The sequence below is a fragment of the Capricornis sumatraensis genome, chromosome 9, assembly GCF_032405125.1.
Source record: "Capricornis sumatraensis isolate serow.1 chromosome 9, serow.2, whole genome shotgun sequence".
Classification (NCBI taxonomy): Eukaryota; Metazoa; Chordata; class Mammalia; order Artiodactyla; family Bovidae; genus Capricornis; species Capricornis sumatraensis.
Genome location: NC_091077.1, coordinates 48,158,538 through 48,180,332, shown reverse-complemented (window position 1 = coordinate 48,180,332; position 21,795 = coordinate 48,158,538). Strand labels below are relative to the sequence as shown.

Here is a 21,795-nt window from a genome sequence, read left to right as displayed (position 1 = left end):
CAAGCCAGGAAGAGAGCCCTCACCAGAAACTGACCAGACTGGGGCTCTTATCTCAGCCTGTCAGCCTCCAGAACTGTGAGAAAATAAACTTCTGTTATTCAAGGCCACCCAATCTCTGGTATTTTGTAGCAACCTGAGTGGATGGATATAGATGAACATTCAAGTTGTTTACATTTTCCCCTTATTGTAGACCATAAAGATATATTTTTGCCTAACACTTTCATCTGCTAGGTCATTGGATATTTCTTTTTGCCCTTCTTTCCATTTATTATTAAAATTTTCGTATGTATCAAAAGTTGAGGGAATGATAAACACCTATCTTACCTGTGTTTTATGGTTGTTAGCAAATACATGGTTGAAAAATTGCCCTCTATAAAGGCTTTTCCTAGTTTGTACCATCTCCTGCAAACATACACAGACTACTGTAAGAGAGAGGATACTTTTAGTTATAATGTCTTCAAATCCTTGGTTTGACAGGGAAAGAAAAAAATCTCTTCCCAGGAGAGTATTTCTGATTGGAAGCACTTTTTTATTCTCTTCCTCTTTGTCCTTGTCTGTCCTATGTCCCTGCCCACTTCCATCCTCCAGTTTTTAGGCACACACATCCAGCCTTCTGTATTACTCACCTGTCCTGTTTAGACACATGGCCAATAGCCCCTTTGTTCGATCTCAAAGAGCATGGCCAAACCCTTGATATGAAAGCTGAGAACAGAGACAGAGTCTTTCCAGTATGCCATTCTTCCGTGGTTCCAGCAAAATCCTATGGGTAGAATCTTCTGTTTTGTATTCAGGGAGGCTATGTCATCAGCTAGTAAACAAGCCCCTCTGGAGAGGGGGGGGAAGCAAGATGCATGCACGGGTTACCATGGGGACAGACAAGCTGTAATAAATGTTTGGACCTTAGCTTGACAAGGTTTTAGCAGTTTGGAGTAATTTCATTGTCAATCATCCATTAAGTCACTCCTAATGAATCACTGGGAGTGTCTTTGTTCTTCAGAATGAACCTCACATGAGCATGATTTGGGCAGAGAGCAACCTTAAAAGAAACAGGGAGACAGCAAACAGCCATTAATTTGTCAACTCGTTGCGAATTGAGTGGCCTTTTGTCAGAGGAAGTTTCCACAAGTCACCAGAGAGGACCATGAGTTCACATGGGGGTTTTAGATGAAATCTTGACTTCTTGGTTTTACCAGGTAGCCTGGTTGCCTTCCAGAATCCTCTGCAGCTTCATGGCCCCAGGGAAGGGGGTCATGGAGGTTCCTCAGGAGGAAAGGGGTCACTAAGAGTTGACCACTGGGCCCTCCACTCTTACACTGCCTCTCATTTGCAGGATGAGAGTGTGCAGTGTGTCTGTTCTTATCAAAAGACCACTTTCCATGTAAAATGTATATAAAAGGTTTTCTCTTCCTACCCCCTCTCCACCAGCTTCAGCACAGGAGGGTGTGCATGTTTGTTGTCACTATGGAACTTGGTAGCCATGGCCCCCCAGTGTCCTCATTGTGGTTTCAAGGCTCCCCATGATGACACTGCCATCTCATCCCATGCCTGCTCTAGTCTGCTTCCAGCCTGATGAAATGTTGCCATTCCCCAGACTTGCCACCATTTCTCTTACATCTGAAAAGGGAGTTTCTTTTTCCCTGGAGTGTTCTTCCTCATCCTACTACCTGGGTTAAACCCACTTTTCCATAGATAACAGTCTGTCCGGGCAGTCTCACCTAACCCACTGAAAGGCTGGATGAAGTACCTTCCTTATCTCCCATAGTGTACCAAACTTACTCTACTTTTACCTGTCTCCTCTGTTGAGCTGTGAGCTTCTGGAAGGCAGGAATGACATCCTGTTCACTCTATAAGTGCCAGCCTAAAATTTGCTCTGCAAATGTTAACAGGGTAAATAAACCCTAGTATATGTCACATCCCCAGGTAACTCTCAGGGACCCATTGTTTAACCCACAGAATGGAACATCCTGTCATCCCAGCATCTTTGAGGTGGTACCCTGCTCTGCTCTTCCAGGTATTATAACCATTTGCCAGTGAGCTTATAGGATGTGCCCGAGGACAGCAAAAAGACTTGATTTAGAGTTTTACAATTAACCTAGCTAATTAAAAATTAACTCATACTGAAAAATAAGTTCTGAAACAATTACAATAATTAAAATATCACTACCTTAATTGAGACCAAGCAGTGAGGTTAAAAAATAAAATTAATTAAAAAAAACAACCTTACATGAAGCCTGTAATTAACTGACTTTTGAATTTGATGTTTTCCAGCTTGACAAATTTGTTTCAATTAATTCATTCTTTTTTTCCTTTGAAAAATGTTTTGTAAAAATTATTGAGAAAATTAACTGGACATATATCCTATGCCAGTTGTCACTTGATTGGTTTTTGTGAATGGGCAGGAAAGATGCAATTAACCTTCCGTGGGTACCTGTTGGGCGTACTGTCTTGCTTGAATCCACATGAGTCCTGCAGGTATTTGATAGAAACGGAGAGGGCAGGGCTTTGGCATCTTGTGGGGATTGCTGAGTCTTATCACTAGGCATGCGCTGGGGGAGAGAGAAACTCGGAGCACAGTCTGTAGAAACCATTAGCCCCTTGACAAGGAGGCTTCTGCCCCCGGGCAGGGTTGTTGCTCACTCTCAGCCTCTGCCACTGCCTCCTCCCCTGCAGGGCGTCCCTGCACCTTATGAAAGGGCCTCTCGAATACCACTTATTATTCCGGTCTCCAATTATTTCCTCTAGAAAGTGGAGCTGCACCGCCCTGCCCCGTACAGGTGTGGGTGCCTGTCAGTCTCCACAGCCTCAGGGGTGCTGGAAAGAGCATATTGGAGAGGCAGCATTTACACGGAAGTGGCACGCTCCATCACCATCTTTATCCCCTTTCAATCCCGAGTCTGCTGTTTTTCAAAAACAAGATGCGTCCTGGTGATTAAATAAATGCCGACAGCTTGATTTGTTACTGTTTTGTTGTTCTGTGAAGTTCATTTACTCTAAATAATTCCCATACATGTTTGAAGTATTCAGAACCTGGTAATTAATTTTTAGCAGTCTTGATTTCTATATGCAAATTGTTAAGTAAGTATGCGTATACAGTTAAATAGCTGATGATTTTTATTTAATAGTATTTCTGGTTGGAGTTTTTTTTAATTTTCTTTTTTTTTTTTTTAAGAAATGTTAGCATCACGAATTGGAGGAGCGGGGATTTCCGATAGTCTACAGGTTAAGACTCCATGCTTCCAAAGCAGGGGGTGCACTTTCAGTCCCTGGTCTGGGAACTAGGGACTGTGCGCACTATGCTGCGCTATGTGGCCAAAAGAAGTAAAGAGCTATTGTAAAAAAATTACAAAAAAGAAAACAAAAGTAACTGGAGTAGAGTGATCTGTCAGTTCAGTTCAGTCGCTCAGTCGTGTCCGACTCTTTGCAACCCCGTGAACCGCAGCACGCCAGGCCTCCCTGTCCATCACCAACTCCCAGAGTCCACCCAAACTCATGTCCATTGAGTCAGTGATGCCATCCAACCATCTCATCCTCTGTCATCCCCCTCTCCTCCTGCCCTCAATCTTAGTATTAGCTTTATTTATGGCAAGGTTGCAGAAAGAAAATTGACGCCACTGACCATGTGACTCCTTTGAGGGGTTGCTGCCTTCAGAGGGGGTAGGCAAAGGGCACAATTGCCCATGGTGGGCATCCTCCTATTCTTGGGGGGATATCGAGGCCATATGACCCAGCCTTGACAGCGCCAGCCCTCCTGGATACCCCTTGCCTTTATTCCTGAAGACTCAGTCTGCCCTGGAGGCCTCTCAAGAGCAGGTGCATCTGGGCTCAATACTTGGTGTGAGATAGGGCCCCACATCAGTCTTTATTTATAATATAATTTTTATATTTATTGCTTTATATGCTGGGTCTTCATTGCCATGAGGCTTTTCTCTAGTTGCGGAGAGCGGGGGCTCCTCTTCCGTTGTTGTGTGGTTCTCACTGCGGTGGCTGCTCTTGCTGCAGAGCAGGGGCTGTAGGCATGCGGGCTCAGTAGCTGTGGTGCACGGGCTTAGTTGCTCCCTGGGATATGGAATCTTCCTGGATCAGGGATCAAACCTGCGTCTCCTGCATTGGCAAGCAGATTCTTTACCACTGAGCCGCCAGGGAAGCCCCACATCAACCTTTTCAAGAGACTCCGGGTGCTTTTCATGCCACCGGCATATTGTGTTGAGGAGTTTGGGTTCTGGAGTCAGCCGACCAGGTGTCATATACCGAACGTCCCTCTCGTCTGCTTTGTGCAGTGGGCACAGGAATAGCAGACACCGCCGTGGGTGTTTGTGTGAGAATTTGGTACAGTAATCCAATTAGAGGGCTTAGTTCACTGCCTGCATGTCAAAAGCACTGGATACGTGTGAGCTATCGTTCTGGTCATTATGAAGGCTTATTACTCACTCTGGGAATGAAATCCAGACACACAGAACAACAGACACCTATGAGGCACTTAACATGTTCCCAGGTTTGTTGGCAGCACTTATAAAGACAGACTTATTTCATCCTGATGACAACCTAAAGCAATGGTAGGGACCGCTGCTATCCCACTTCACAGGAGAGGAACCTGAGGTGTAGGAGCTTAGGAAGCAGTGGAGGCAGCGTTCACGTGGACCACCGTGAATTCACAGACCACAGACCACCGTGTCTAGAGGCTGTGCTCCTTCCTGCTCCGTTCAGCAGACTCACCTTCCTTGAAATCTCACTATTCACCAGGGTCATCTGGACCCCGGTGTGGATGGTGCATGTCTGTGAATTGGCTGCAGAAGCTAAAAGAAGCTTAAGTTGGGCGATAAGGCTTGTCATATAGTCCTGCATATTTCAACATCCGTTGCCTCGGCCAGCCTGGTGTTCTCCATCTCTGAGATCCACTCCAGAGGCAACCCCAAAGGTCTACGATGCTTGGCACCGGTCAGGGACACACTTCACTTGGTTCCTGCAGCCAGGGCTGCCAGAGGCCTGGTCCCCACGTTTCTTCAGGGGTCTGATCCCCATGTATCTTCAGGTCCCCAAGTGTCTGTCTTCATCTTGTGGTGACCGGGAGTGTGAGAAGGGCAGTAAAGGATTGGCATGGTCATTCTCAGCGGTCATCCAATTGCCATGCACTGGTAGCTCTGTGCTGTGTGTGTCTTGGAGAACAAGTCACAGCTGGCTAGACTGGAGCCCTAGGTGAGGGTTGGAGGGCAGTGCACTGGGAGAAGGCCGCTGTCCTGAAATTCACTGGCCTCCTGGCTCCTCATGAGGACATCCCAGGAAGCCAGGGAATTCCACTTGGAGCCAGGACGTTCCTGCTGCAAGTTTCTGGAAGGCCGAGTCTGGGAAGGCTATGAGGCCAGACACAGGCCCCTGCTACTCACTTCCCAGAGGGGACGCCCTTAGTTTAAAAGCTCAGAGTGAGCACTCTGTCCCTGTAGTGTCTCTCTCTCTTGCAGTCCATTTTCTGCTGCTAAACGCCAGGCAGCTGGGCACACCCACTGGGGAGTAGGCGCCACCAAGTGACTCCCCTGGGACCAAGGCCTGGGTCTCGCTGCTCACCTGACTGGCCTGCAAATGCACCTGGTTTCTGTTTGCAGAAGCTGAAGCTGCTGCAGTGGAGGGAGCCTCCCTGAGCAATTCAAGCCCCAGGAAGAAATACCTTCAGATGTCGTGTGTTCAGGTCCCTTGTGGAGTTCCCTGGGGCCACCGGAAGAAAACGATTGAGATTCTAGGCCTGGGTAGCCTGACAGGAATCCTTACTTCCTGTGAAGGCAGAGCATTCATGATCACTGAGGGGCCCCAGGGTTGAGGGGGCATGGTATTCATATTTCTTAGCGTCGTTTTGCTTTCCCTGCTTGGGATGCAGATTTGTTTAACGGAGCATGTGTTGGGGGAGGACGTGGGAGCGTGACCTTGCCCAGCTGTGGAGAGCAGCCATGACAGCCTGACCACCTGATAGGCTTTTTGGCCCGGGAGCTGGGAGATGGCACTATTGCTTTTGTTTTGCAGAGAGCTCCCTGTGGCTTCCTTGCTCTGAGGAGCATGCACACCTCAGCCTGTAGGGTGCTGCCTAGCCAGGGCCTGGCTACTCTGCCTGTTCTAGAAAGTGCTGCTGTATATGATGTGCTGGCTCTGAAGACCCTTCTCCAGTGACTCGGCTGAATCAGCACCACCCGTGTTATTCCCACCCCCAAAGCCCACACTTTCTAGTCAGATGGAATATCTGAGGGTTCCCCAGACGTGCCTCCCCACCCTGGAGTAGGCCTGACTGCTCTGCCTAGCTTGCCTTTTCTCATTTTGCTTTTTACCATCCCGCCCATCCCTCAAGATCCAACTTACATATTAATGCTTCATTAATCCTTGCCCCAGAAATTGATCTCTCTTATTCTTTCAAGCTCTGTTATCATTTTATATATGCCTGTCATGGCCCTTGTGTAATTCTCCCCTGCACAATAAATATTTATGTGTCATCATTTTTTCCCCCACCCAATTACATCACGAGTGTGTATGGCTCATAACTATCTTGTACATCCCGAAGTTCTTCACAAAACTTAAAATAGGCTGATGGATGCTCACAGTGTGTGTTGATGGAACTGAAGGCAAAACTCTCCTCCTCTGGGACATTGTATATTATAGGAAATAAGTAAAATTGGGTGCGAAGTCATATCAAGGAGTGACAGACAAAGAACCAAAGAGTGCTATGTAGCTTTTGGTCCTTGGAACACACAGGGTTCTAAAGTAATTGCTAGCCAAGATGAAGATACTGAAACTCCCAAAGCACAAAAGAATCACTGTCCTGGTGCTGAAGAAACACACGTGGCATAGACACAGAATTCTCCCTGGTTTGGGTTTTTATTCTAATTCCCTCCAGCCTAAGTAAAGAGTGCAGAGTGTAAACATGTGGTCTGTTTGTTTCCCACTTGTTTATTTGAGTATAAGTATAAATTAAATTTACCTGGAGGTCCTAACTCTCCTTTTCTTGCTTTTTTTTGCCTCAGCCCTGGACCCATCCAAAGATCCCTGCCTGAAGGTGAAATGCAGCCCTCACAAGGTGTGTGTGACCCAGGACTACCAGACTGCCCTGTGTGTCAGCCGCAAGCACCTGCTCCCCAGGTAAGCCAAGGGTTCCAAGGTATTCTCCAGCCACCAGATCTGGGGTACCTGACCTCTGGCTGGAGGATGGGGGGAGGAGGGGACAGGTGTTTGATCTGTGTCTTATGTGGTACATGGTACATGCAGTTTGCTGTGGTATGCATCTCAGTTCTCAAACACATTTGCAAATAAAGTTAACCTTTTAATTTCCTTTGAATCAACTTTATCTGACTCTGAGCCCTCATCCAAGCAGATGAACAGAAAACGCCTTCATGGTCATTGTGGGGGGCCATTCCTCCTCCTTGGATGACCTCAGGATCCAGGAAGTTTCTCGTGAGTCTGCTGGTTGCCACAGACATCCTCCCCATGATAATCCTTGAAGGTCCCTTGAAGTCAGAGTAGGGGGTTTATCTGCTTCAGTGCTCCATGGGATGTGGGAATCTTTGCCAGACTGAGACCCCTGGTTTGGAGTCCTGCTCCTCAAGACAGCCACATCAGAATTCCCTCTGAGAACGTGTCTTCCTGTTTCCTCAGGGCGAAGCACCCGATACCTGCTTCCTCAGCGCTGGGGGAAGTCTCTCCCTTCATCTTCAGGGTTGTTAAAGCCTTTGTCCTGTACCTTCCACCCGTTCTGAGCATCTGCTGGGCTTTGTTGTTGTTGTTTAGTTGCCCAGTCGTGTCTGACTCTTTGCGACACCTTGGATTGCAGCACACCAGGCCTCCCTCTCCATCACCATCTCCTGGAGCTTCAGTTCAGTTCAGTCGCTCAGTCGTGTCCGACTCTTTGTGACCCCATGAATCGCAGCATGCCAGGCCTCCCGGAGTTCACTCAGACTTGCATCCATCAAGTCAGTGATGCCATCCAGCCATCTCATCCTTGGTCGTCCCCTTCTCCTCCTGCCCCTAATCCCTCCTAGCATCAAAGTCTATTCCAATGAGTCAACTCTTCGCATGAGGTGGCCAAAGTACTGGAGTTTCAGCTTTAGTGTCATTCCTTCCAAAGAAATCTCAGGGTTGATCTCCTTCAGAATGGACTGGTTGGATCTCCTTGCAGTCCAAGGGAATCTCAAGAGTCTTCTCCAACACCACAGTTCAAAAGCATCAATTCCTTGGAGCTCAGCCTTCTTCACAGTCCAACTCTCACATCCATACATGACTAGTGGAAAAACCATAGCCTTGACTAGACGGACCTTAGTCGACAAAGTAATGTCTCTGCTTTTGAATATTTTGTCTAGGTTGGTCATAACTTTTCTTCCAATGAGTAAGCGTCTTTTAATTTCATGGCTGCAGTCACCATCTGCAGTGATTTTGGAGCCCAAAAAAATAAAGTCTGACACTGTTTCCACTGTTTCTCCATCTATTTCCCCTGGAGTGATGGGACCGGATGCCATGATCTTCGTTTTCTGAATGTTGAGCTTTAAGCCAACTTTTTCACTCTTCTCTTTTACTTTCATCAAGAGGCTTTTTAGTTCCTCTTCACTTTCTGCCATAAAGGTGGTGTCATCTGCATATCTGAGGTTATTGATATTTCTCCCAGCCATCTTGATTCCAGCTTGTGTTTCCTCCAGTCCAGTGTTTCTCATGATGTACTCTGCACAGAAGTTAAATAAGCAGGGTGACAATATACAGCCTTGATGTACTCCTTTTTCTATTTGGAACCAGTCTGTTGTTCCATGTCTAGTTCTAACTGCTGCTTCCTGACCTGCATACAGATTTCTCAAGAGGCAGGTTAGGTGGTCTGGTATTCCCATCTCTTTCAGAATTTTCCAGTTTATTGTGATCCACACAGTCAAAGGCTTTGGCATACCCAATTTCATATTCATTGCATCGGTGATGCTGTCCAGCCATCTCATCCTCTGATGCCCTCTTCTCCTTCTGTGCTCAATCTTTCCCAGCACCAGGGACTTTTCCAGTGAATTGTCTGTTTGCATCAGATGACCAAAATACTGGAGCTTAGGTTTTTACAAATGAGCCTTTGAATTCAGGCTACTTCTGCCTTCAGTCCTGCAGAAATACTTGAAGTAAGAACATACACATGCACGCACACACACACCCAACAGACTTTCTTCAAGAATGGGGTTGGATGGGAGGGGGGTGGGAGAAAGGTGATTTCAGTGCCATTCCCACCTTTGTCCCTGTATTGACTCTGTAGTGGAGAGGTGCAGCAAGAGGCAGTGGAGTTACACACGCTTAGGAATTATCACTTGAGTTTGGCAACTTTCTCAGCCATTTACCTGCACTGCACCATAAACTGAGGCAAAGAAGGGTAGCCTTTCCGATAAATCTGCCTTGTTGTAACATTTGCCCTTTGGTTAGTTCCAGTTTGACTCTGGGGCCATGCAGAATGAGTTCTATCCCATCTCTTAGGTCTTGAAGTCTGAGCAATGCTTGCCCCTGTGGCTGCTCCTTTGGGCACATGCTTTCAGTTCGCTCAGTTCCTAAGAACATGTGTGGGGAACTCCCATGCTCTGGCAGGCAGTCCAGCAGTGAAGCGGCACTTGGGAGTGGCCTGATAGCACAGGGCCCTGCAAACCCAGCACCTGCAGCCACGGACCTGGCCTCTGTGATCACCTAATGGTAGTCAAGTTTTGTCTCCATAAGACTGGGATTCAAGGTATTATAATGTACTTTGCTCTTCCCCAGTGTTCTCACTGGAATTAAAGCCAGATCTCACTCCTGAACCCTATCTAGCATATGCCAGGCATTATGCTCAGGACCTGTAGCCTTGAATTCCTCCAGTGATTTTTTTCAAGTTGGTGCTTATTTTTGTCTTCATTCTAAAAATGAGAGAACTGAGGTAGAGAGAGGAGTTGGTCATTTGCTTGTACAGTTAGTAAGTGGCAGCTGTGTCGAGGACTGTCGAGCTTATGTTTTTCGTCAGTACCATGCCCTGGCCACACATTTGTTCTGTTTTGTCTATCCACTCATTCCTTGTCATTTAACAAAATGGTATTAGGTACCTACTATGTGCCAGGCCTGTGTTAGGCCTTGAGGCTCCAGAGGTAAACAACACACCCTAATTCTCCTCTCAAGGAAAATTTAGATCACTGCATGCAGAGTGGGATGTGAAAAGCAATGAATTTTTTGTTGTTGTTGTTCTTCAAAAGTCCTAAGGCATATATACCCTGAGAAAGCACTCCTAGATTCTCCTGCCACACAAGACTTCTTCATTCTCTGAAGGACAATGTGGTCTCTTTGGCTGCAAATACCAAATACTCCTTGGAATAGTGTTGTGTTGATCAACCATCTGGTTTTGTGTGTGTGTGTGTGATATGGACAGTCCATTTCCTATTTCCTCCTGGAATATTGCCATGTCTGTAAATCCCAGACAAGAGAGTTTTAGTTGTAAACTCAAATCTGTTTGAGACACAGGCAGCAACCTCACTGGTATTCAGGCATATCTAGGCATATTCAGATGTTTTTCTGGGCATGCCATGTTTCTGTTTGGAAATACCACCACTTTTTTGCTTGTGTTGAAAGTGTTAGCCTCATCTCTGGCATCTCCTGGTGGCTACAGAGTTCAGTGGCTAAGAGCATAGATTTGAGAATTAGACCATTCTAGGCTCCATTCCCAGGTTGGCTACTTTCTAGCTGTGTGACCTTGGCAAGTTACTTGACCTTTCTGAATCTGGGTTCCCTCCACCCTAACATGGGTTTAAAGAAAGTATTTACCCCCTTCCTCTTTCCCATTTGCTGGGATACATCCTTTAGTGATTCTTGCAGAGAGGGTTTCTGGGTGGTAAGGTTTACTAATCCTCACATAGCACGTTTTGTGTGTATTTTTTGGTGAGAGGTCAGAAAGACGGAGGGACGTAGTTTAGTGTCACACAAGGACAACTAGTTTTACAACGACTGCAACAGTTGTGGTAATAGATATTACTATTGTCTCATCCATTCTGGTAGGCCAGCCAGAAAACCCCTCACTTGCATGCTCCTGAGAATAAGCAGCTCACTCCAGGGGCCCTGCCCACTGTCTTGTTCTGGCCTTTGGATTTCCTGCCCGAGGAAGCCTGCTGCCTGCTTTGTGATTCATGGCAGCTGAGGAGTTGGACAAAAACTGCATTTCTGATGATGGGTATCATTCATTGACTGGAAAAACAGCCCAAAGAGGAGGCTCTGATGGAGGGGCATGCCCATGTCCTCCTCAGGAGTGGAGAGGTGGCCTGTGTCCAGGGGGAGCTCTGTGGTGGTGTTCTCTGCGGTTTTGCCTGCCTCCCCTCCCCTTTGGAGGCTGAATTACTCAGCCCTTATCAGCTCAGTACACACCTCTTCTTGGGTCTTGGACATCTTCCCGGATGAAACATCTGTCCTTCCACATTATACTTCAGGGATCCCCTCTGACCAGGGAGGCCGTGTTGACAACTCTTATTTATTCATCAATCAGGGAAGTCATCTTTCTCTCTGAAACATCTGTAGGCAATCCCATCAGGCAGTCTGGCCTCTGCAGCAGCTCAAGGGGTAAATCTCACCTGCCAGACAGTCAGGTCCGCACACACATGGAGAGGCGGCTGGTCGGCCTGGGGCTGCTTGGGAGGCTGCGGACTTGGGCTGTCTTTGCAAGCAAGTTGAGATGGGAGGACTATAAGCATATCCACAAGAGAAATTCATTAGCTTTCTTTGCCCTTGGAGACAAGTGAGTGGAGAAGCGGTTTGACACACACATTTGTGACCACCTGGTGTCAGGGTGGCTAGACTAGCAATTTCAGTGCAGACACTCCCCCAGTATTAGAATGGTATTGGGCTTGTGGTTGGTTTCATTGAGAGACTTCAGCTAAACTCAGATTCTCTTTGGAAATTCTGTGTTTTATCTCTTTCTGCTGTTGAGCTGTGTTGAGTAGGGTGGGGAGAGGGTTAATTCTTGGTAGCATGTTCATCTTTTAGGTGCTCTAAGAGGGCCATCGATGCACTTAGGAGCAGTGTGAAGGAAACCTGGGGTCACGAAAGCTTCTCTTAGGTGACTTTTTCTTAACATTCTAATTTATTTTTTATATTACAGTAATTGAGGCTCATTATGGAAAACACTGAAAAGTATAGACAAAAAGAAACAGGAAACAAGCCATGGTCATAGAATCTAAAAATAGTAATTAAAATATTCCAGCACATCACCTTCCATTCTTTCCTCTACTTATGTCCATTGATTTGTTTTTGTCAAAACTTGCTTATTGAGTGGTGTTTATCCTGTATATAGCAATTTGTATTGGGTTCTCTTCAATTGATATTTACAAATAAGTATTTTATGATACCACAGCACTTTATCGATATAAATCTTAGTGATTATATAATGTACAATACTAAAAATAACTTGAAATGGATCATAGACCTAAGTATAAGAGCTGAGATGATAAAGCTTTTAGAAGGAAGCAAGAGTAGTAACCTTGGGATTGATAAAGATTTCTTAAACAGAGCCCAAAGAAACCATGAACTATAAATGCCAGGAAAAAAAAAAAAAAAAAGAAGAAAATCACCAAATTGGATTTCATCAAAAGTAAAATCTTTGATCTTCAAAAGACACTGTTCGGCTAATAAAAGGACAAGCCACACTGGGAGAAAATATTTGCAAAACATATGCCCAACAAAAGATTTGTTTCTAGAATATGTAATGAAAGCATATGCCCATGTAAAGACTGACTCACAAGTGTTCATAGCAGCTTTACTTGTAATAGCTAAAAGCTGGAAACAGCCCAAACATTCATCAACAGGTGAACAGATAACAAGCTGAGGTATATTCATTTCAATGGAGTAATACTCAAGAATGAAAAAAACAATAAGCTATTGATACATGCTACAGCATGGATGACTCTCCCAATAATTCTGCTGAGTGACAGGACAAAAAATATGAATTGTATGATTTATGTTTATATGGCATTGTGGTGGATATAAGCTAACCATTGGTGACAGCAGGTCATGGTTTGTTTTGGGAAGTAGGTCACTGGGGTGCCTGAGCATTCTTTAATGTTTGATACTGCAAAATGGACCTTGGGGAAACAGTTAAGTCAAATTCTGGTCTTAGGTACCGAAGATCCTAGTGGCAAATCAGTTTAAGGAAGAAGAGTTTTTAGTACAGCAGTGTGTTGCTCTTTCTAACTTAAGTTTTAAAAATATTCTTCAGCTCTTCTTAAAGAGAATACCCTCTTAGGGTGTGATTGATGAAAAAATGGACAGAAAGTCATACTACCTGCAGAGGCATCTGCTCTCAGGAATTCACTGCCAGTGGGATAGTTCACTCTGATTTATTGTTCTGGGTGGGCGAGAGATGGGGAGGGCTTCTCCCTACAGAGCGCTGAACATTGATTTTGCCTCTCTGTTGCCATTGATTTTCATTTGGAGAATGGAAAATTGAAGCATTTGTTTTAAGTCTTCCAGACAAGCTGCATTCTCAAATTCTGCACGTGCATCGTGAATGACAGGGAAAGATGTCAGGGTGGGACTCTCGATGTCTGAGTGTACCCTTGGAAGCCTTCTGGGAGCAGTGGGAACTAATCTGTTTTTAAATAAGGAGCCAACAGCTGGCCTTCCCAGTGGGCCAGGCCCCTCTAACGTAATAGCCCTTTATCTCTACTTCCTAATTATCTGGAATAACAACGAATTCTCGGCATCAGTGAAGAATTCAGATCCAGTCGAGGCTGGCAGTGCAGTGGACCAATCTGAGAGCTCTCTGTCTTTTATGTGAACTTGAAAAGCAGAATCAAAGTGTCTGAGGTCAGAGAGAAGTACATCACAGGATGTGCCTCAAATACCAAGCTCTCAGAGGATATTTGAAAGGATGACGGTTATTTCATCTCAGTTTTGTTTTACAGCAAAGCACTGCCTCCTGCTACAGGGCCTTTGAACGGGTTGATTATACACACACGTGTCTGTCTCAGTTTGGGAGACACACAGCCACGTGGAAAGGCGGGTGATTCCTAGGTACCTGGATGGCTTTCTGGTGCTTCACAATTCCAGGCATTGTTTCCAGTTACCAAAGTGGAATCACGTCCACATTCCTTACTATAATTTTGTATGAATGCCACTCATACCCTTTCTCCAAGGGGCCTACGAAATGCCTTGTGCTCTATGCTAGCCTCGAGGGATCTTTGTTTGCCATGTTGTCTAGGGAGGGTGCTAATGAGGGCTTGATGCTGTTTCTAGGCTATTTGTGGAATACATGCAATGGAGTTTTGAGTGTGGGCCCACTTCTGAATCAGTCACCTTTCTAAACAGAAGACCCACTGCTGTGGTCCTTTGTTATGCAAATACCTTCCCGAGGGTGCTGAAGAAAACAGAGAGAGAATGGTTGGTACCAGAGCTGCCACTTGCTGGCCACCTACTGTTAACCAACCAGGGTTCTTGGCCTTCCCCCAGTCAATAGAAATTGGCTAGAGGCCAGACAAGAAACTCAGGCAAGGCTTTACTAGGGCCTCTACTGTAGCAGAAGGGAGTGAGAATAAAAGCCAGTTTCCCTTGCTTGTTCCTTATGTGGAGTGAGGGTTGGGGTGTGTGCAGGGCACAGGGTAGAGGGCTGGCTGGGGCGGTGTGCCCCGCCCTTGGGTAGAGGGCTGGCTGGGGCGGTGTGCCCAGCCCTTGGGTAGAAGGCTGGCTGGGGCGGTGTGCCCCACCCTTGGGTAGAGGGCTGGCTGGGGCGGTGTGCCCCGCCCTTGGGTAGAGGGCTGGCTGGGGCGGTGTGCCCAGCCCTTGGGTAGAAGGCTGGCTGGGGCGGTGTGCCCAGCCCTTGGGTAGAGGGCTGGCTGGGGCGGTGTGCCCCGCCCTTGGGTAGAAGGCTGGCTGGGGCGGTGTGCCCAGCCCTTGGGCAGTTGTGTGCAGGGCGCATGTGCAGTACCCTGCTTTCACTGCCAACACCCTGTTTTTGCTCCAGGCACTTCAAAAGTGGCCGTTGGGTGTTTTGGTCTCTTGGTATCTTTTGCGTCTAGAATTTGCCCCAGCTGCACATGCCCAGGGTTACTTTTAGTCCCTGCAGTTTCTTTGTGTTTCATTGCTGGAGGAGAGATGTGTCCAGCTGCAAGCACTGCAGCAAGGGTCCCGGTCCCAGCCCGTCTCACTACTGTGTTCAGCTCGCTGAGCAGAAGCGCCCTTACGGATTTCCCAAAGGGGTCTGTCAGTCTCTATCACGATCCCCATTTTACAGATGGGAGTATTGAGTTTCCGTCAGTAACTCCCTTGGTTGCACAGGGCCGTAAGGGACAGGTTTGGAACCAGGATGGAGGGATACAGCCCCCTCTGCTGCGGAGCCACGGGTGTGAGCTCTCACTGGCTAGTTCACTCTTGCCTACAGTGCTGCAGCCCAGGAGTCAATCTGTTCCTAATCCTAGATCCCCTCCACACACACGCCTGGGAACTTCTCTCCTGACTCTTTCCCCTTATAGAGGGGTTGGCGGGGAGCTCGGCTATTAACCCCATTTCCTTCTTTCTAAGCCAAAAGCAGTAATTCTGGATTTGTTTTTCGTCTCTGTGGTTTTTCCAAAAACAATCATTCAAACTATGTGTCACTTAAAAACAGAGATATTTAATTACTTTAAACCCAAGCTATTTTTTCAAAGGAAAGAAGTACCATATGCCTCCACCCCTGAGCTGCTTCTGAGGCCTTCAATAAGCAAGACTGAACAACTCATGCAAAGCCAGTTGGCTTCTCCCCACCTTTGCTTTCCTCTCTGAAGCAGAGGGTATTGATTAGATGAGCTTGAGGACCGAAGCAGCAGAGAGTCAAAAACAATTCATAATGGAGATGAGAATCATCATGTGGAATCTATAGTCTCCTGGAGCCAGGAGAGGAGTGAGAGGCAGACCTTTACATTGGAAGGCAGATTCACTAGGCAAGTTTCATAAATACATTAAAAATACAGAAAAATCACATCTGCCAGGAAAATGTCCCAGACCCATATCTTGCCTTCTATGTTGCCTTGGTTTCCTTTCATCTTTTTTTTTTTTTTAAACCATACTGCCGGTGCCAAGGCAGAATTATGTCAGAAGACAGGGTGGATGAGGGCAGGGCTACTTGGTGAGGCCTCTCAGTCAGTCTCATGGTCTCCTGCCTGACTGGGCAGTTTCTGGGTATAGCTCTCAGGGACTGGATCCTCTGCCGTGCGAGAATCCTCCCCAGCTCCCTCTGCCAGCCTGCCATCCCCACCTCCTGGCTGCATTGCTAGAGAAGAGCCTCCTGCTAGAGAGGGCAGTTCAGTTTCTAATAGATCCAAAGCAAAGGAGCCTTGTCTCTTCTCTCTGGCTCTCTTCTTTTTTTGAGCCTGATTCTTTCTGGAGGAGATGGAGAATGTGTTATGGTGGAATTCTCTGAAGACACGCGTGCCCAGATGCAAGGCTGCTGGAGAGCTAGTGAGCCAAGCGTGTGTGGAGATGGGAGTGGCTGTCTACAGGGACTGATGGAGCATGACTCTCTCATCCCTTCCCTGTCTCTATTGTTGTTTTGCAATCGATAAGTTGTGTCCGACTCTTTGTGACCCCTTGGACTGTGGCAGGCCAGGCTTCCCTGTCCTTCACCATCTCCTGGAGTTTGCTCAAACTCATGTCCATTGAGTCAGTGATGCCATCCAATTATTTCGTTCTGTGTTATTCCCTTCTCCTCTTGTCCTCAGTCTTTCCCAGCATCAGAGTTTTTTTCTAGTGAGTTGGCTCTTTTCATCAGGTGGCTAAAGTATTAGAGCCTCAGCTTCAGCATCGGTCCTTCCAATGAATATTTAGGGTTGATTTCCTTTGGGATTGACTGGTTTGATCTCCTTCCTGTCCAGGGGACTCTCAAGGGTCTTCTCCAGCACCACAGTTCGAAAGCATCAGTTGTTCGGTGCTCAGCCTTCTTTATGATCCAACTCTCACATCCATACATGACTACTAGAAAAATCATAGCTTTGACTACACGGACCTTTTCAGCGAGTAATGTCTGTGCTTTCTAATATGCTGTCTAGGTTTGTCATAGCCTTGTTAGAAAGCATTAAGCATACCTCCCTGCTCTGTGGCTCTGCCCCAGATCACTGGGCTGCAGTTGCTGCACTTCTGTTGCTGTGCTTGCTCTTACGTATTAAGGAATGCATGGTGGTGGTTTAGTCACTAAGTCATATAGAGTAACACATTTCGTGCATCACATTGAGATGGATTAGAAAAAAGGAGGTTGAGGTGGGTGTGCCTAATTTGGAGAGGTCGTGACGAGGCGTGATTTCCATCAGGGCTCAGGGTGTGCTGAGTGGCACACAGGTATGAGTTGTCATATTAGCCCTTAAACAAGAGGCAGCAGACAAGCTTAAGCCACCTGAGCCTCATGGCATGTGTGTGTCGCCTGCCTGTTCTTGGCCACCTTCCGGGATCTGGAGAGAGCTGTGCCCTGTGTCCAGGGGAGCAAGGTCAGTGTGGCCTCAGGACACAACATCATCTTCTTTTACAGAATTGATCAGGTTGGTTTGCCCTCTGTCACTTACTTCTGTTTTAAGTTTTTTAAACTTCTTTCCTTTGCCTTTTTTATAAATCTTCTGTGGCCTGCTTGCTCCTCTGCCGAAACTCATCAAGATCTCAACTCACAGGTTTCTAGTTTAGACATTTTATATCAGATTAATTCAACCAATGAACCATGAAAGACATTCTTTATGGATATCAGGCACCAGACTAGGACCCATCTGGGGCACTGACCATGAGGGTTCTGGGGCCAGAAAATGGACTCGGGGTGATTTAGATGGGTGTCTGAGGCTATCTTTAGATGTACTTTTGTTTTAAATAGAATGTTCTCAAGCTAATGTCCTGTCTTTAATGTTCCTCACAGAGGGGATGGGCAGTCGGCAAGGCCTTCCATGCACAGAAGGACAGGAGAGATGAAAGTTAATTGGTTTGGGGACCTTGGTACCTTTCCAAGGCACACACTTAAGTGATGTTTTTCACAGGTACACATTGAAATGAATGTGGCTGTCTTACTGAGACGTGAAAGGCCCCTCTTCCAGCCTGTCTTGTCCATGGTCTTGCTGCAGCTGGGGTGCTGGGGTGCCCTGCTTCCCACTTAGCTGACTGGAGGGCGAGGCAGGAGGCTCTGGCTCAAACCTCATGGCTCTGAGGATCCCCAAGTGGAGGGCCAAGTGACAGGGCTCCCCTCTGGCCTGGAACTAGTGTCCTTCTCTTTTCAGGTACCAGTGAGGTATCTGTGAAGGTGATGGGGATGAAGGGCTTTTGGGCTTGAGTCCCCCCTGTTGGCAGGACTGTCTCTCGGAAAGGGGCTTCTGCACACTGGCAGCGGTGTGCTGCTGCTGCTGTTCAGGCCCTCAGTCGTGTCCAATTCCTTGCGACCCTGTGGACGGTAGGCCACCAGGCTCCTCTGTCCATGGGATTTCCTAAGCAAGAGTACTGGAGTGGGTTGCCATTTCCTTACCCAGGCAATCTCCCCAACCCAGGGATTGAACCCACATCTCCTGCTTGGCAGGCGGTTTCTTTACCACTGAGCTGCCTGTGAAGACCCGGTGATGCTGGGTTAGAGGTCATTAATTCAGATTCCATGAAGTTGGAGTCTGTGATCATTTCTTTAACAAGTATTTATGGTGCTTTTCACTTGCCAGACTCTGTTTGGAATTCTGTGATGAATAGACACAGTCTCCCTTGTGGAGATTAAAGTCTACTGTAAAAGACAGGTTTAAAGGAAGTGTCATGTAAATTGCGCTCTGGATTAAGTAGGATAACAGCAGGGTACCATAAGAGAGAGTCACTTTAGGTTGGTTGAAGGGGATGAAAGGTGCAAGGTGCCAGATGGGGAGAAGGTACAGAGCAGGAATAAGAGGTCTTGGAGAGGGGAACAGCCTTTGCAAAGGCCTTGGCTCAGAGAAGGGGAAGGGCCTTGGTGTCCTAGAGGAAGTAAGAGGAGAGAGGTCTGGGCTGCAGAAAGGCAGTGACAGAGGGGGGCCTGGCTATGAGCCCCTGGGGAGGGAGGCAGGGCCAGAGCGTACAGAGCTTTGAGGGCCATAGACAGGGTCGGCTTTCAGGCCAGGTGTGGAAAGAACTTTTATGTGGCTTTGCACCAGAGAGGGACATAGTGTTGCAGCTTAGGATGGACTGAGTTTTTAAATTACTTTTTAATTATAGTTTATTGCAAAAGCTTTCAAGAAAGCATCAGAATAAAACAACAATTGTTTATGAATTGAAGATTTAAAAGAACCATTGTTAAAGATCTGGCAGAGTTTTTTTATAACTGACAAGAAAATGTGGACTGAATTTTCTTGAATTCTTATTCTTAAAGCCAGATTGTGTGCTATATGAGAAGAGCTGAAAGACTCTAGGTGTGAGTGTGTCTGAGTGTGTGTGTGTGTTTGCTTCCCTCATTGGAGCTTGTAGCCTAGGGGAGTAGGAACACAGATGCATATAGTCTAGGCTAGCAGGTCAGAATCCTATAAAGTTAAAATTTCAAGAAGGGAGCAGCCACTTACAGCTGCAGTTGGGGCTGGGCCAGGGGTAGAAGGCAGGGAAGGGGCAGCACGCACCAGTGGTATTTACCATTTTCCTAGGAGTTTAAGAGTGAGTGGAGACTCTAACTCACACACTTTGTGACTTGCTCAATCCTATACAGCCTTTATGTGGCAGAGATGGGGGACCAGGGCAAGGCTACTCGAAGCTCATCTTCTGTATAAGGGCCTCTTAGACTTCTAGACACTTCCCTACATGCAATCTGCATTTTCTCATCAGAGGATGACTTTAAAATGATGCTGGAACATAGTAGGTGTTCAATGAAAGTTAGTTTCTCATCTGAGACTCCAGATGCTCAAGGACCCAGCAGGTGGGGTGATGATCCTTGCCAGGCTCATGTGGTTCACATCTGCCAAGGCCTTTCTGTTTGTCATGTGGGGGTTGTGTCAGTTGTCATGGTTAGTGAGTACCCTGCCAGCAGAGTATGTCCCTTACCCCCACTCCACCCTGATCAAGCTCATTCCACTTACTCCTAATATCTAGTTCCCTCTGGAGTGTAACTCCAGGTCTTCACACCCTGCAGGTATTCACAACATACGTCATGGATGAATGAATCAGTTAAGTCACAAAAGGAGCTGGAGGTGCAGGGCCAAGCTGATGGACTTACTTAGGAGCTCTGATGGGTCAGCCAACTTGGATAGTGATGCTGCAGGTGAGGGTTAGTAAGTAAGTAAGTGTTAGTCGCTCAGTCGTGCCCGACTCTTTGTGACCCCATGGACTACAGCCCACCAGGCTCCTCTGTCCGTGAGATTTTCCAGGCAAGGATACTGGAGTGGGTTGCCATTTCCTTCTCCAGGGGATCTTCCCAACCCAGGGATTGAACCCAGGTCTCCTGCACTGCAGGGAGATTCTTTACTGACTGAGCTAGGGCTCTTCATATCATGAGGGCAAGAGTGTATCGTATTTCTGTTTATTTTCTGCATAGCACATTCCTAGACACCCAGAAAATACTAAGAAGTGCCTGTGAAACCCCATGGGGGAACCTGGAGGTAACCTGTATGTCACTGTGGTGTGGAAGCGGCCCTATTCTTGGGGGAGGCATCATACCCTGACTCTGCTCCCTGCCCTGACTTGGTGCCTGGCAGCCTTCTTACAGCCCGCCCTCTCTCTGTGCTGTGTGACTAGATACATCTGAAGCTCAACCGTCCTCTGGGGCCACAGACTTGGCCTTGCTGATGGTCAGATATCATCCATCTCATCCACCCCTTAGGTCCCTCAGAGCTGGAGGTCTGTGTTTGCTGAGGACTACAGAATGGCCTTCGGATCTACCTTCAGGAAGAAAAAAGGAGAAGGGCACCACTGGGGATGCACTCTGCCAGCCATCACAGGCCAAGCCTGAATAGCTTTCTGTGACTCCACTGTGGTTCTTGGTGACTGGCCTAAATTCCCTGTCTTGCTTCATCCAGGACGCTTGCAGGCTCCAGAATCTCCTCTCTCTGAGGTCTGCCTCTGCTCCTTGGCCCTTGCGACTGGCCCTTCCTGTCCTTGAGAGTAAGCGAGGGGAGAAGTACTCCAGCCCCAGGTGCCTGCTCAGCCAGTCAGAAACTTGGGAAGACAGCAGGGAGCAGTCTTGAGGGTCCATCCTCTGTCCTGGGGAGAAGCCTGGTGCCAGAAGGCTTGGTCCACAGCTGCTGCTGTCTGCCCCCCGTGTGAGCTCACAGAGTGCCTGCAAACTGACTGGCACATACTGGGGTGACACTTGATTTCCTGCTCATCTACTTGCTTTCTAACTTCAGCAGTTTTTCCATGTGCCCTTTTTTTTTTTTTTTTTTTTTACTTCATGTTATGGGGTGAAATTGGCTTGCTGCTTTTAATGGCTCTGCTGATTACCTGTGGACCTTTGGTGGTGAATCTAAGCACTTTACTCTGCAAATCTTGGTAGCTGTCTTCAGAACAGAGGGTTGGGATAATGGACCAATACTTCCCGCAGAGTGCAAATTGGTACAACATTTCCGGTGGGTATTTTGGCCTTATTGACCCCTTGGTTCCATTTTGGACACCCTATCTCATGTAAGCAAATACAGATACACGTATATATTCAAGGATGTTCAGTGTACTTGACTACAATATTAAAGAAATAGAAACAGCCTCCACATTATCCATCATATGTAAGAATGCTTACAGGAATGTGCCTTTTGTAGAATTCCCTTCCTCCAGATGACCTCTGCTTGAACTCTCGTGGTACTGGGAGCCTCTATCCCCAACCTTCTGAGATGGAACCTCTGTCCTCAGACAGTTCTCACTGTGTGAGATGTCTTCCTTGTATTG

General features: G+C 47.0%; 1 protein-coding gene across 1 annotated transcript in view; it reads left to right on the top strand.

Annotated features, from left to right (window-relative positions):
• The window catches only part of SPOCK1 (SPARC (osteonectin), cwcv and kazal like domains proteoglycan 1), a 583,263-nt gene that overhangs the window by 374,846 nt on the left and 186,622 nt on the right, over positions 1-21,795 (top strand). Inside the window, exon 3 of the mRNA XM_068980383.1 lies at positions 6,999-7,113. Within this exon, the coding sequence (XP_068836484.1) occupies positions 6,999-7,113 (115 nt within the window). The remainder of the gene's footprint in view (positions 1-6,998; positions 7,114-21,795) is intronic.